Below are 16,591 nucleotides of genomic sequence, written 5' to 3' on the forward strand. Positions count from 1 at the left end.
AGTAAATTTCAGATGATCCAGATTGCCAGGAAATAAAAAGACAAAAGAGAAGAAGCTTGCCTTACTGTTGTTATCTTATCTGGTAATTATATTACAATCGCTAACTCTTCTCTTATCATTTTTATTGTGGTGAATTAAGGACACGGTATACAAACAGTCAGCACAAACATCCTCTATTCTCACCTTGTCTTGAGCTTGTATCCTCAATGCCTTTCCTTCTCCTTCACATTACAATCACATTGGTTATTGCTTGACTGAACTATAAAAATGTGATAATGAAACCTTATTAGTTGGTGGTTTTATGTGGGTTTTAATATAGCATGAACACGACATTGGTCATTTTTCCATTCACTTCTAGATATGGCTCCTCTGATTCTGACCGCGGACTACCTCGAGTACGCAGTGATACGTGGCAAAGATGTGGCCATGAACTGTAGTGCTTTTGGCTCGCCACCTCCCACTATGTCTTGGTAAGAAGCACACAGGATTATTGGTGAGAAATTTCACAAAAATGACACAAAGGTACCCACAGTGGAATTTTTTGGGTGGGTGGTCTTAGTCGTAAATAAACACATCACTGAGTGTGACTGAGGGGAAAAAAAGCGTATAACTGCAGTGTGTGAATCAACTTTTCAAACCACACAGCTTCAGGTATTCACGCCACATGGGCTTCTGTCTGTTTAATGAGATTATCCTTGCCATCCTCGAAATTGGGGCTAATTAGATTCTATTAATGAGCATTAAAGCTCTGCTTCATTTCCTTTTAAAGGGATCTTCCACCCTCCAGATACACTTTTTGGTCTTACTAGTTTGTGTCTGGGGATGATCCACTTAAAAACTTGACTGACATGAATTGAGATTATTATAAGACTGAGAAATGGGCTTTATTAAATTGAAACTTGTAGCAACAAAAACGGTTTTCTGAATATTCTGGTATGGAGACAACTGATAGAGATTTGCACAATATGTAGTAGTCATCCATTCATTTTCTGAACAGCTTTTCCTCACGAGCCTTGCGGGCGTGCTGGAGCCTATCCCAGCTGACTTTGTGCAGTAGGCAATGGACACACTGAACTGGACAAACAGACAAAGAACCAGTCATGCTCACACTCACACCTACGGGCAATTTGGAGTGGCTAATAAGCCTACCATGCCTGTTTATTGAAATGTGTCAGGAAAGTGGAGTACCCAGATGAAACTAACGCAGGCATGGGGAGAACAAGGCCAGAGCTCGAATCCAACCTACAACCTCTGCACTGTGAGGCGGATGTGCTAACCAGTCGACCATACGTAGTCATTTGATCTCAAAATAACTACCGTATTTGCCGGTGTACAGGTCGACTCGGTGTATAAGTCGACCCCCTACAATTCGACGGAAATTTACGATTTTATGATATATCCTTTGTATAAGTCGAGCTCAATTGTTGCATTATATTAAACTTCAAAATTCAATATGCGAAATTTATTGACGAAATGTGTTCAAATTCCGGGAGGCCGTGCGCATGCGGCTGTTTATAAGCACCGCGGAGGAGATCGCGGAGCCTCATTCGACTTCCAGCGAGCTCGCGCACGCCGCCCGGCACCAACGGGAGGCCGGAAATAGCTCCAAGCCGAGCGGATCGGCACTTTATAAGCACCGCGGAGGAGATCGCGGCGCCTCATTGGACTTCCAGCGGCCGGCGAGCTCACGCACCCGCCCGGCACATCCGGGAGGCCGTGCGCACGCGCCAAGTGGCCGAAAATAGCCCCCGCCGAGCGGGTCGGCTGTTTATAAGCACCGCGGAGGAGATCGCTGAGCCTCATTCGACTTCCAGTGGGCCGCGCACTCGCGCACGCCGCCCGGCACATCCAGGAGGCCGTGCGCACGCGCCGAGTGGCCGAAAATAGCCCCCGCCGAGCGGATCGGCTGTTTATAAGCACCGCGGAGGAGATCGCTGAGCCTCATTCGACTTCCAGCGGGCCGCGCACTCGCGCACGCCGCCCGGTTCAAATTTTCTAAGTGCAACGCACAATGAGATGCATGAGAAACGGCCTTGGTTACCATCACATTTGAAGCGATGAATACGAAGTTAAATTTTATGACTCGGTGTATAAGTCGAGGTCGATTTTTTTCGGTCGATTTTGGATCGAAAAAGGTCGAGCAATACACCGGCAAATACGGTAACTGCCTTACAGTTCCCATTCATGAGCCATTTCATTGCCATGGGAAGTACCAATTAAGTGTACTATATGACATGCCTGTCGATTTGACCAACTACATCTGTAGCGAGGGGTTATGTAAGCAACTCAACTGGGATAGAAATAGATGCCAAGGTCACAAATTGAGAGCGCCTAAAATTGAAATGAACACGAGCACAATCGGAACGGGTTGACTACGGAGACACTTGGCTGTTATGCATAAGACGTGAGAGTGAAGTGATGCAGTTTGTCAACAAGACTACACAGTGTGGTTTCTATATCTGACTAGTCTGCCTCTTCATCAAAGTCACACGGGATAGACTCCAGCTCACCCGCGACCCTAATGAGAATAAGCGCTATAGAAAATGGATGGATGGAGTTATTCCCACTGTTGCAATAGCCTACAGCAGCTTCCACTCTTCTGAGAAACTTTGTTCAAGAAATGTTGGAAATTTTGTCCATTCACCCTGAAGAAAATAAATATACGTGATATTGTGAACACTGTAAAATATTGCTTTTAATTTAGTTCTGCATAATGGAACTTGGCTGTCAGATATGGAGCAACTACTGTATATGAAAGCATTCTTGCTCTCTCTCAGGGCCAAAGATGAGACTCTAGCAACCATTGAGGGAGAAAGATTTGTTGCCCTTCAGAACGGGTCATTACAAATCTCCAGTGTAGAGAAGAACGACAGCAGCAAATACGTCTGTGTTGCAGATAACAGCGAGGGCAAGACATCTATCACAGCTGTTCTGGCAGTGAAAGGTAACAACAAAATACGAGAATTACTGAAGTATTAGTAAACAAGATAGTCCTTCAAGGTCCAAGCACAAAGGAATCCAAATGATGACAAATTAACTTATTACCAAGAGTTGTACTAGTTGACAGAAATTAGATGCTTGGCCTGAAGGATGACGGGGATTTTGGATTTTGCAGTTTATAATGACTTGGTTTCAGAAAATGGAATTAAGTGCATAAAATTGGCATATTTTCTTGAAGTCTTCATTTTTAATACTGATATTTACTGCACATTTTCAAATAAAAAAAAGTTAGGTAAAGCATTTTTATGCAAAACAATGTTTTCTTCAATTGAAATTGATGCTGTTCCGTGTCTCATTGCATTCTGAAAGGAAAATATGTAATAAATAATCAATTTAAGACGCAATTATTAATTATTTAGTCAATCTCCAAACAAAAATGCATTCTAAACTTTTGACTTAATAAAGTAGCCGCCTTCGGCAGGTATGATATCTGAAAATACGGTTCGGGCAATCTGACCTGTTTTTTTCTTCTGTTGCTAGACCCCACACACATTGTCAATGGACCTCAGGACATGCAGGTCATCAGTGGAACCACAGCCCAGTTGACGTGTCAGGCCAATTATGATAAAAGTCTGGAGGACTCCTTTCAGTTGTCTTGGATCAAGGATGGAGAGAATATGACATTTTCCATCGAGGAAGATTCCAGGTTTGCAGATGCCATCAAACTTTTCCATTGCTTCTGTTAATGTATATTTACAAAGCATGACCTAATTAATGCTTTTTATGTTCAGGTACTTTTTGGGTGATGGCATGCTGCAGATTATAAACGTGAACCTGAATGATGAGGGCGTATACACATGCATGGCCAGAACACGTCTGGATGAGGCCAATGTTTCTGCAATTCTCACGGTGCTCGGTAAGTCTGTCTCACTAAGAATGTATGTTTTGCCACATTAATATGGTCAGCATAGTGAGTAGTGAATAATAATATATAAATAGTGACCACCACATAAAAGAAGTTTTATTAGAAATTACCTACATTGTTGGTGCCATACAATGTTTTGGACAATATATTACCAATGCGTAACTCATTCGCGTAATCATCCTTGTTTAATACTGAAAAAGCTATTGTGACCATAATGTTGGTGTGTGTTGCAGATGTTCCTGATGCCCCGCAAAATATAGAGATAAGTGAACTTGAGAATCAGAGACATATCCGTTTGACTTGGGTACCTGGCAGTGATCACAACAGTTCCATTATAGGTGAGGCAAAACTGATGTGAATTATGGGTTCTCCTTTTTAATAAATGTTCACAGACACTTTGTCCTTTTAAAAGTTTATTACAAAGTTTTTGTGTCATTTCTGTTGTAATGTCACAGTTCCCAACAATAGAATAAGGCTGACAGAAGTTGAAATATTGAAATGTTTTCTATGCTATTTTGTGTTACTCTAAGTGTTTAACTTGTGCATCTAGATGTGCAAAAACTATTTTTTATCTTTGATAACAATAGGGCAAATATGTTTTCTTTCACGGTTAGTTTATACATTGTCTTCAACTAATCATCACATTGAATTAGTTCAAATTAATTAAATTAAGTCAGCACTGTCTTCATGTTGAACCACACTTTGACCCTTCATTAAGATAACACATCAGAAACGCAATGTCCATATATGATTTCAGAAGTTCAAATGAGTGTGCTGGTGTGTACGTGGGTGCGTGATGATAATTAAACGTGCACTGCCCCGATCTCCTGCATGAATACAGAATTCGTTGTGGAGTATGAGGAGAGCCAATGGGAGCCAGGCAAGTGGAAAGTGCTCCACAAAATCCCTGGTAACCAGGCAACAGCCGAGCTGGCACTCCACGGACATCTTAATTACCAGTTCAGAGTGTACGCAGAGAACGCTGTTGGACCTGGCCCCCCCAGTGAGCCCACTGAGCGCTACAAAACCCCCCCAGCGGGTGAGACACACTCACTCACTCACTCACTCACTCACTCACTCACTCACTCACTCACTCACTCACTCACTCACTCACTCACTCACTCACTCACTCACTCACTCACTCACTCACTCACTCACTCACTCGCGTGATTCCGTGCTTTCTGCTCTGATGAAATTTTCATAGTTCTTTTAAAATTGTCTCGGGCCAGCCAGAATGACGCTGTAATTCTGCAGCAGTAAGCTTACTTACCTTTGAACAGCTTTGTTCCACAACATTTTGTTGCAGCTTCATGTTAACAATACTGTATGTATATAAATTAGTGTCCAAGAATTAACAATCCATATTTACAAATACCCTTCAAAGCTCCTGATAGGAACCCAGAAAACATTAAAATCGAAGGCCACCAACCTCATCAAATGGACATCAGCTGGGAGGTAAGATTTTACTCTACTTAAATATTTCCATATACTGGGATCCAATCCAATGAAATATTACCGTTGTAGCCACTGCTGCCTGTTGAACACAATGGCCCAGGCCTGGAGTACAAAGTGAGCTACAGGAAACTTGCTGTGGACGACACCTGGACAGAACACATGATCAAAAGACACTCCTTTGTTGTGAGGAACACATCAACGTTCATCCCATACGAGATCAAAATTCAGAGCAGGAACAGCCTTGGCTGGGGACCGGAGCCTAAAATTGCTACAGGTTATTCTGGAGAAGATGGTGAGTGCATATTGCACCAATTACTACACGTATAGCACTTATTTATTGTGGATGTGCTGGGAAACAAGCTTTCATGCTCATACTTCAGTGCGTCATGCAACATTTTCCCAAGAGCTAAAAGCAGTGTGATTTTTTTCCTTTTCCAAATGGTGTTCATGAAATGGCTACAACTATAGGAGCTGTCCATTTAATTCAACTAGCTTGAGTTCCATTGAACAACGGAAATCGGGATGAGGGAGGGAGCGGTGCATGCACATACTGATTTTAGATACCCTAAACCTTTCTTTTCTTTTCTTTTCTTTTCTTTTCTTTTCTTTTCTTTTCTTTTCTTTTCTTTTCTTTTCTTTTCTTTTTTCCCTTAACCCTAATCTTAACCTTTTTAATCGGTTAGCCCACACTGATGACAAGGCAAGTGCGGGCTTACTACTCTAATACACAAGACATATCATAAAAATATCATAATATTCCCACGGACAATAGAGTCTCCTCCCATAATCCGGAGGTCTGTTGTGGAACCAATACTGACCTGTGAGAGGCAACATGGTGCCACAGATGATCCAGACTGCCAGGAAATAAAAAGACAAAAGAGAAGAAGCTTGCCTTACTGTTGTTATCTTATCTGGTAATTATATTACAATCGCTAACTCTTCTCTTATCATTTTTATTGTGGTGAATTAAGGACACGGTATACAAACAGTCAGCACAAACATCCTCTATTCTCGCCTTGCCTTGAGCTTGTATCCTCAATGCCTTTCCTTCTCCTTCACATTACAATCACATTGGTTATTGCTTGACTGAACTATAAAAATGTGATTGTAAATATAGATCAGATTATTTTTTTTTACTGTTGTTGGACCTATTCTTTTTTTTCTGGCAGAGATAGGGGTTAACAAAAGCCCAACACGCCACACCACAGAATGATTGCTGAGAATAATCTTTGTTTTTTTTTCTTTGCCATTTCAACAATGGTGACATCATTCCTCAGCATTCACACACAATTTCCAAGGGAACGTTCATTTCTAGATACATTAAACGTCACTTCTGTCTTAACTTGAGGCTCAACGAGCTCACATTGGATGATTTCCTGAATTCTTTGTTTTATGGTCTTCAGTCATCTTTCGCCATTGTCTACGGGAAAATGTGTCAGGTTAAGTTCTTTCCTTTTTTTCCCGTTTGCCTGTGCCGCTGTGCTGTAGTGACTTCTCCCACCCTCGAGTGCAGCAGGTGGCAAATAACCTTTTGTAGAGCTGTGAGATCTGAAATGTACCACTTCCGTCTCTGAATCTGCTCGACCTTTATTAGATCACGACGCGCTTGGCAGCGTAGGCCGACTGAGGCGTGACGCTGCTGATGTCGCTGCTAGTGTCTGCTTAGCTTCTGTCCTTTCCAGCAACCATGTAGAGCAGAAATTATGTAGAGTTTCATTTTGGTGTCTCCCCCCTCTACATAAAAGATGATTTGGGGCATTCTGTGTGCCTGCTCATTTGCTACCACCATTAGCAGCTCAACAAAAAACACTTGCACCAACATTTCTGTGCAGTAATGTTTCTGAGTCCATAAGCTTGACTGTAGTCTCTGTAGAGTTGTGTGACCTCCCTCCATGTGTCCTTTAGTTCCCACCGCTGCGCCACGGGATGTTGCAGTGGAGCTGATTAACACGACTGCGCTGAGAGTAAGCTGGACCCCGGTTCCGCCTGCCACAGTGAGAGGTCATCTGAGGGGGTACCATGTGAGTTTTCATGAAGTACCACCCCAAACAATTTGTATGCCTGTGCAGATAATCAAATGAATAATCGGTTTTCAAATTTTAATTGCCTGCTGGTTTGGTACTGTCAAGCGGTGTGCATGTGATTGAGGACCCAAATGCAGGGAAGCAGCGAGCCAAGTGAGTTTCAAAACTGCATTTTGCTGACGTCCAGCCAAAACCTGTCACAATTTGGGAAATGTAATATTTTGGCGAGTGAGATTGTTGATTTGGATGATATAAGAGAGATATGACAGAATGATGCTATGTTTTTAACGTACCCATACAAAAATTGGAATGAATTATCCAGCTGCCGAGGACAACTCAGCATACACTCTGGAAATTGAATTCCCTCGCCCACTTGTTGCTGTTGAACAAATTTCAATTATGTCACCCAACACCCAACTTGTAGTGAAAGTAAAAGGTCCAAACATTGCATCTGACCAAGGCTTGTTATTTTAATGAAGTTGTTAACATTTAAATCTCCATACAAAAATCTTCTCAGATATACCGTATGCAGTACACACAACATACTTCTGTTTTCTCCGCTAAAACACTTCTATATGCTGAACAGAGTATTTCCTTCAAAGAATTCCTAAATTGGTCAGCTTTGCTTGAATTAATTAACGGGTTCTGCATTGACAATACGACTGAAGCCCCCAGCATGATCATCGTTTTTTCATCGACTTTCTTCACCATAGTTTCTTACCTTAAAGGACAAGAAAATTGGAAGCAAAACAGCTCTGTATTGAGGTCAAGGTGAATGGAAAATGTCTCCCTCGTCGGCAGTAATTTACCATTGCCTGCTTCTTACAGGTTCACTGGCTGAGGAAGCGAAGTTTCCTGAATCCTGACAGGATCTTGGCTGAGCGCCACACGCTGTCATTTCCTGGGAAGAGGACTCATGCCATTGTGCCCAGCCTTGACGCCTTCTCAGAGTATTCCCTCACTGTCAACGTCTTCAACAAGAAGGGAAATGGACCTAGTAGTGACCCAGTCACCTTCACCACTCCAGAAGGAGGTGAGGTGATGACTCCAGCTCCTGATACTCACAACTTTCACACGAATGTAAAATAGACAAATTAAAATCTCAACTAGTTGTTGGAAAGGTGATATTAGTTTTATACCTATTATGCTTTTTTGACAGTTCCAGGGCCAGTGCCCATTCTGACTACCTCCAATGCCCAGAAAGAGTCCATCCGGCTTGTATGGGGTCCACCACTGGTGGTAAACGGCATCCTGACTGGCTACCTCCTACAGTACTACCTCAGTATGTGTACACAAGCGCACGAGCGCACACACACACAATTTTCTGTACTGTTTTTCGTGGTCATGCCACGTGTTTGCATTGCCACTTGGCATGTTTACTTTTAGAATTTAAGAATAGGACACTGACAAACCATTGGGATTTCTCTCATAATAAGACTTGTTATCGATTTTCATGTGTATATATATTAATTTCCCTAGTGAACCTATGTTCTGGGTTGAATATAAATTAATTGGAATAAAGAAAGGCTCTCTTCTCATATGTATGAGTCAGTGTTAAACTCTAGATGGCAGTGTTTAATTCTGAACTAAGCCCCACCAACGCCCCAAAGAGTGATGACATCTTACGTTTTCTAACGTCTCGCATCCTCTGGGACTGCAGATTCTTTTCCCAAAACAATCATTCATGTCTGGGCTGCTTTTGCCCCGATGCCCTCTCCCATTCACAAGCTTTTCTCAGATGCATGAGAAATGTTGGTGAGTGAGGGGCTTTGCCTTTTACATTTTCATTGGCTGGATAATGTTGTGATATGATAGCACCAGAGCCTCTTCTATGCCTGCCACATTTCAAAATATAGCTGTGGGTTGATTGTGCCAACCTAGTGCCACAGAGCCACCCACTCTGTGCGTCCAAATTAGTGGATGACTAGCCCGATGGCGTTCATCAGCACATGAAAGACCCTAAATCGGCGTTGAGCTGTTTTGGCTCAGCATCAGCCCTCACCTGCATTTCAACATTGGCATCAATATTGCTTTTTACACGGCGCACAAGCGCTGTGCTTTGATCTATAATGCATGTTGGGTGATATGTTCGACTGCTCTTGATTGCCCCTATATTCCCACTTCCTTGCACCGCCTACACTTTATGCAAATGTTTTCTTCTTTCTTCTTCATTTGCTAGTTTTCTTCAAGTTTTGCTACTTTGTTTACCCACTTTTATTATGCCGACTGTCTGTTTTGCCACCGCCCCTCTTCATCAACTGCCACTTGTTAAAACTCTTCCCTTCTTTTGAGTTCTATGAATTCCGCCGCATCTCCCTCTTGACATCTTAATGTATTCCTGCTCAGCTCACCTGTCACGACACATATCAGCGACATTTGCCTTCTGCATGAGTGAGCATTACACCTATTCATGCTACCACATCCCTTGGCCGTTGACCCTTCTTTCAGTATTGTTCCATTAACATACAACATGTGCTTGAGACGTCTCAGACGCCCGCCACGTCCCTCCGCTCACTTGAACTGACATAACCTCTTTCTTGTAGTTAATGAGACCACAAAGGAGGCGCTCGATTCCCGGGAAATAAACATCACAGGGCCCGACACCACCCACTGGCAGCTGGAGGGCTTAGAAGAGGGCAGCCTCTACCGCTTCCACCTCAGTGCCTGCACTCGGGTAGGGTGTGGACCTCCACTTGCGCAGGAGAGCAGCATTGTCACTCCAGCACGTGAGTAGACAGAAAAGATACATAATGGAGGAGTGGATGATGGGATTTATGCTCTTGTAGAATCCAATGTGACGGTTGTATCGGTATTTTCTGGGAACACTCAATCATGTCTGATTTGGTTAGTACTTGACTTGGAGACCACTTACAAGGTGTTGTAGGCTTCCCTAGCCTGTGGACGTGCAAAGCAGTCCAATTCAGTGTTGGTCCCAAGCCCACATAAATGGGGATGTAGCCATTAAGATCAATCATACAACTTAGAGGAAAATCCAGTTTTTTTTTTTCCCCATATATAAACCACACTGGAATATAAGCCGCAGGTGTTTCAATATTTAATAACCATATATAAGAGAATATGCACAAATAATACAATATCATAAAAACATGAGCAATTCATAGATAAGACCCTCTGGATTCTAAGCCGCAGGGTTCAAAACTTGTGCAAAAAGTAGCGGCTTATTGTCTGGAAAATATTGTACCTCAAAATAGGCCCCCAAATAGAGAAAAAGATTTGTACTCAGAAACAATACACTAGTAAGTTTGTTCACAAAACATTTCTGTGATGGTGATTGAACTATCAAAACAAACCAAAATCTTTTTTGTACTGGTATTTTTTTCATAACATCCATCTTCTCATTCTCTCACCTGCTTGTCCTCATTAGGGTGATAACTGGAGCCTATCCCTGCTAACTTTGACGATCGCATTCCAAATAGCAATGGTACAATAGAGATTGGAACTAACCTAACCGACATGCCACTTGTCATGATTTAAATTTCATACGTGCATTAAAGTTAACCACAATGTAGTAGTGCATCAGAAATGACGCTCTACTGTATCTTTAATGTCCAGTGAGAAGCGGACAGAATTGTTGCAATAGATTTCTATAGCAGGCGGTTACAGTAAAGCTACTGTAATGTGCATTCTTAGTTGATGTAATTGAGAATAATGAATATTCCTTTCCAATGGCAAACTTCTCCAATGCTGCAATTGGCTGGCAACCATTCCAGGATATACTCCGCCTCCTGCCCAGTCGGCTGGGATACGCTCCTGCTCACCCGCAACCCTAATGAGAACAAACGCGATTGAAAATGGATGGCTGGAACTCCTCCAAAGGGGTACATCTGATGAATGCAGTATTACAACTAGAATGTTCATCAGCATGTTGCATACAAAGTACTAGAGATATTGAGATGAGGTATGCTAATGAGGGTGAGAGCAACACCTCTAACATCTTTTATCTGTCGTTATGAAATGTGAGATTTATTTTGTGTTGGTGATAAATGTTTGGCATTTATTGGTATTCTGTGGTGCTATATTTCAAAATATCAGGTGTGTAGTTCAACTTTGGATAGGTATCAAAACAACAACAAAAAAACTATCCACGTTTCTCTCCCCATGTTCTAATAAAATAATAATAGCTGCATTGGTGTTGGCAATTTGTGGTCCACACCTGAGTAATTATAGAATCATTTAAATTCCAAAGATATGTTTACGCTCCTGTGAATAACAGATTTAAGGGGGGGGCGGGTAAGTATAATAATAATATATTTTTTAAAAACTGTCCATAAAACTGTAAAACAAACAAAAAATGATTAATTATTGGTGGAAATATTGATTTACACAAGTGTTTGTAGCTTTGTTTTCACCAGTCTGGACTCAATATTGACTGAACAGTAAGCAAGCTGCTTTGCCTGTTTTTTTTAAACAAACAACTTTCCTGGCAAGTTTTTTTTATTCCTATTAACAATTTATATTTTATATACACAAGCATACTACTTAGGATTGTTAAATGTCTGTAATTTATTATAACTGATCACAAATTAATCAAATGGAAAATGGTTTATTTTAGCCAAATTAAAAAGGGTGAACATCCTCTGTCTTTTTAGTTGTTGTCATAATGAACAAACAAGGGAATAGAATACATTTAGGAAATAAAATAGACAAAAAAAATCCAATAAATTAATAAACAACAAAAAGTGAGCTTACTTATGATAGTAAATGATCACTTTGTTTTATTTTTTTTTTAAATTATGGTTTAGTTAGAGACCAATTAATTTATGCCCCTTAAAGGAGCTTTATTATGCCAAATCAACCTTTTGGAGGATTTAGCCTTTATTCTGCAACAAAAAATAATAAAGTGGTGCTTTTCTCCATTCATTCTTGGTGCATTCCTGCTAATTCCTCCTCTCTAAGCACCAGTCCCGCCTTATCCATGGAAATGACCGGGTCTTCACATTGTGATGTCACAAAGTGAGGAGCCTCCCCGTACTGCCCATAGCAGACTAAACACATGCCCAGATTCTCAGAGCTGTCCCTACAACCTGAGTTGAGATGCAGCTGTTCTGATTTTAGTGCATCAAATAAATTATAAAATCTTTCCATGATTCTCCTGAAATGTACTCAAGTATTAGTCATTGGTTTCAGTGCATTGAATATTTTTGTATGTAATTTTGAGATGTCCTACTTTTCAATGACAATCCACTCAGACATACGAAGCAATACACAATATCAAGTTTTATACTATGGGTCAGTTGCACAGGCTCTCTATTGGGCAACTCCCTCACCTCGAAGCTTGAATTTATCCAGTGACTCAGAGTCCTGTTGTTCCTGAGCAAACCCACCCACTGCTAGATTTTAATGTGATCTACACACACCAAATGAAAATTTAAACAGAACTCGTAGAATACTTGATTTTTTTGTTGTACCATGTAATTTAACTCGGCCTGCTTCAACCAGAACATGTTATCTGTATCAATTCCGTTCAGGCTGAACTGTAATTTCAGCACAGTTAGTGCACAGGCAACACAGAGGCCATTTTGAGTTTTAGAAAACAAGCCCTCGATACACCAGGTGGAAAATGTGGCTGTAAAGGGAGATATTTGTCCTCTCTTTAATAAAGGTTACTCATACCTTTGTGGCTTTTAGGTTTCCTTTGAGGGTTTCTCAAATTTCTCCCTGCCGTAAGATTCATTGTTTGTAAATGCTGCTTGGTGGAAAGATCAAACTGGTTCTGTTTGGGGAGTGTGATCCTCCAGGCATCTTGCTCACGATGTAATATAGGACTGCCGATGGTACCATGCAGGAGCATCATGAATTTGGAGACATTAATGTGCAATGATTGAGAGACAGTGTGGGGGCTGAAAAGAGAACGCTGGGAGCAAATAATTCCACACACTGAAAGGTTTCTTTTATATTTTACCTTTAAGGTAAAGTTATTTGTCAATGATCCAGTAAAAAGAGGATTTTTTTTCTCTCTCTTTGGGTTGTTTAAAAGTTTTACAAAAGACAACTTTGTCAGTGAATTAGCTTAGAATGAAGTTTATCTTCCATTTTATAGAGAAGGTGTTGTGTTTTTAATGCTTTTAAAGCTTTTTTATTCACATGTATAGTAATTTTTATGAATTACAATCCAAGGAGTATTTCATTCTAGCTCAAATACATTGAGATACAGTAACAGTTTCTTAGAGTGAGATAGGAAAAAGAGGAGAACATAGTAACTATTTACAGTACATTGCTGTAATATTAAGATATGCAGACAACTGCCACATAGCTCATTTCACAAACAAGCTTAGAAAAAGATGACATCACAAAACTGATATGGAAAGTAGTCATAATGGCATTTAAGATTAAAAAGAACTTGATTTGTGTGTGGCCAAGATGAGATTAAATGCAAATTAGTTGAATGATTTCTCCACAAAAAAAAAGGAACAGAATCAAACAGGGGGAAAAAAAGTCCATTCCCTTCCTGGGGTCTCATGAGATAAGAGGGCATAAGCGATAACGTGGGTTTCAAACTAGACAAACAGCATCAAGTGCACATATTGCAAATCTCAAGTCGCAGGAAAAAATAACGACAAGTAAACCACAGGGATTCAAATATTTGCTCTCTTGCACCACATTTGAGCTCGCGGCTTGTTATCGCCAATGTGTTAGTTAGTAGCTTTGAATGTAGGTAATGCTGATAAAAGGTTCTTTTAAAAAAAAAAAAAAAAAAAAAAAAAAAACAGCAATCAAGAACTCTTCAGCTTCTCAGCAGCCAAAAATCAGCCATCAGCGGAATCAGAGTCTAATTTAGGACAACACACACACCGACACACAGCAATAGTATTTCTTTTTTATAGTTACGGTATTGTATTGACTCAAGTGGAGAAATGACTGAAGAAAAAGAGAGAGATTGAGCACATTTGAGTAGGAAACCGGTTTCGACAGCTCAGCTAATTTTCCACATAATTAGAGCTTTTCCATCCTTTTAGTCATTTAATATTCAGTGTGCATCATTTTATTTTATTTTATTTAACCCTTTATTTACCCAGGCAAACAATTAAGAACAAGTTCTTATTTACAACTGCGGCCTAACCATTTTGGGGCTGTTATCAGTATTTTACGCCGTGACGTGACATTCTTTGCAGGAGCGTATCGGCACTTACGCATTTGCCGTCAGCCCGTTACAACATCGCTCCGTTACTTTCCCCCTGGTTGTACTTGGCCTATTGCAGCTTTTTGGCTGTGGTATTTTATTGAACGAAGAAAATAGACACAATGGACTTTCACTGCTTGTATGTCTTGCTACAACGGCAAGGAACTTCACACCGACATGGAGTCAGCCGACTTCCATTTGGCAAAGAATGTATCCCTCAGGAGATATGGAGAGGCATGAAACAAGAGAGAGAGGACTAAATTGGACAGGCGAATCAATCCTTCTGGATCCATGTTACCAGCCAACCGACAAACTGTTAGAAAACTGCAGTTGTTCCTTTACATTTAAACTGAACTTGTAGCAGACATGAGTTATTATATACAGGTTGTGATGTGGAGATTACAATTTCATCTATATCCTGGCACTTTAGCACTGGTCAGTCACTCCAATATTGCGCCTCCTTTATCTAACAGTTTCAAGCAACATGTGCAGCAAGAGGAAATAAAGCTCAGCACATCCGTACTACTAAATTTAGAGGCAAAGGTAGCTCTTCATTATTTTCTCTAGAAAACAGTATTTCACATTTTATATATTATTGTATGATGATATATTGTCTTTTGTATTTTATGTACAGCTCTTTGGTACAACTTGTTAAAGTGCTTAATAAATAAAGTTTTGTATCGTGGCAAAGTGTGGGTGAGAATCTGAGTGCTCTTTTCCATGCAAGAGGGAATCCAAGTAATTAGCAATATCATGACAGCTTGCCAGTGTAACAAGACTGTTGTGATACAGCCAAAGGATTAATACATCGCAATGGGAAAAAGGTGTTTTGAAATATAAGACCTTGAAACATACAGTTCTTGCACAATAGGCATTCATACACACAAAAAATTAGACATTTCAAGGAATGTGTGCTCACTTGATGGCACCACTTTTTACTATTAAAAGCATGCAGCAACATTCTACATCTACATTTTCTGAAAATATTGAAATTATATGGTGGATGGATGGGTATTTTGTGCTTTTGTTGAAATTGCACAGTATAATAATGTGCATGTTAGTGTGCATGTGTGTCCACAATTTTAGTCTTGTTTCGTCACATTCTGCAGTATCTAAAAAATGTCATTAGTTAAAAACTAATTAAAAAGCATAGACTTGCCATCCCCCAAATATAATGTATATTTCATGCTGAAAGATATACATTATGTAACGTTATGGGTGAGCCATGAAAAAACTACATAATATTAATGTAATGTTAGTTAGAGAGTTCTTTTTTTAAATCATCCATTTGTGTTCACTGGGATGCACCGCATGTAAAGAAGAGATTCACATACAGTACTGCACATGTTCAACCATTCACACTGTTTTTCTGTTGAAAAAATGACTGATAAAAATTCATCTTTTTTTTTGTATTTGTTGACTGCAGCTGAGGCTTCTGTTCATAGCAGTATGTATGACCGCCCGCAGCCTCTGACATAGATGTAGTGCGACATGGATTGTAGATCTCCGTTGTAGAATATTTATGTAAGGCTTGGAATTTTTATTTTTCTATTTGGAGTTGACATTGAGGTTTGTTTGTAAGTTCATAGAGTGTGCCTCTTCCACCAGTCTTACCAGTAGTAGTTCATTACACAGTAGAACCTTTAAGGTTGAACAGAAGGCTAAGGTCTCGCGCGTCAACATGGATGACGGCAGTTCAAGGACCGAGAGAAAGTCTGTGCGATTTCAAAGGTGATTCTTTTTCCAGAAAATGTGTTAAATTGGAGAGTTGTGTAGCCTTGAGGGTGTTTCCAGCTCAGAGGTTCTACTGTGGTAGTTTCTGCTTGCTTCAACGTTTGCTTGCTTATTCTTTGAAGCATGAATCTAACATTTGAGACTTGTGTCATTGCAGACCACAACTGCTCTCTTTCCTTTCCTCGCTTGATCCCAGGCCGTGCTACTCATCTTCCTTCTTTAGGTATAAGCAATATGTACTTCAGCTCATGCTACCCGTGATGCCATCTTCAAGTTTCCAAACTTTTAACGAAGAATGAGATTCAATGTATGGAGTTTCTTCGCTCTGTTTGGCTCGGGCGCCAACTCTGCTTAAAAAAGGAATAGAGTCAC

The 16,591-nt window shown here is 40.5% G+C and overlaps 1 protein-coding gene across 10 annotated transcripts in view; it reads left to right on the forward strand.

Moving 5' to 3' along the window:
- chl1a (cell adhesion molecule L1-like a) overlaps nucleotides 1–16,591 on the forward strand; it is a 54,911-nt gene that overhangs the window by 24,627 nt on the left and 13,693 nt on the right. For 8 of the 10 annotated variants that reach the window (XM_049755402.2, XM_049755401.2, XM_049755404.2 and 5 more), the window contains exons 12-25: nucleotides 359–470; nucleotides 2,778–2,944; nucleotides 3,481–3,646; nucleotides 3,732–3,856; nucleotides 4,099–4,203; nucleotides 4,707–4,904; nucleotides 5,250–5,320; nucleotides 5,390–5,612; nucleotides 7,226–7,341; nucleotides 8,173–8,377; nucleotides 8,504–8,626; nucleotides 9,888–10,070; nucleotides 15,912–15,932; nucleotides 16,377–16,442. In XM_049755402.2, coding sequence (XP_049611359.1) covers nucleotides 359–470; nucleotides 2,778–2,944; nucleotides 3,481–3,646; nucleotides 3,732–3,856; nucleotides 4,099–4,203; nucleotides 4,707–4,904; nucleotides 5,250–5,320; nucleotides 5,390–5,612; nucleotides 7,226–7,341; nucleotides 8,173–8,377; nucleotides 8,504–8,626; nucleotides 9,888–10,070; nucleotides 15,912–15,932; nucleotides 16,377–16,442 — 1,881 coding nt within the window. The remainder of the gene's footprint in view (nucleotides 1–358; nucleotides 471–2,777; nucleotides 2,945–3,480; nucleotides 3,647–3,731; nucleotides 3,857–4,098; nucleotides 4,204–4,706; nucleotides 4,905–5,249; nucleotides 5,321–5,389; nucleotides 5,613–7,225; nucleotides 7,342–8,172; nucleotides 8,378–8,503; nucleotides 8,627–9,887; nucleotides 10,071–15,911; nucleotides 15,933–16,376; nucleotides 16,443–16,591) is intronic. The other 2 variants (XM_049755411.2, XM_049755412.2) reach the window with 1 other exon arrangement.

Source organism: Syngnathus scovelli, chromosome 2, assembly GCF_024217435.2.
Source record: "Syngnathus scovelli strain Florida chromosome 2, RoL_Ssco_1.2, whole genome shotgun sequence".
NCBI classification, from domain to species: Eukaryota; Metazoa; Chordata; class Actinopteri; order Syngnathiformes; family Syngnathidae; genus Syngnathus; species Syngnathus scovelli.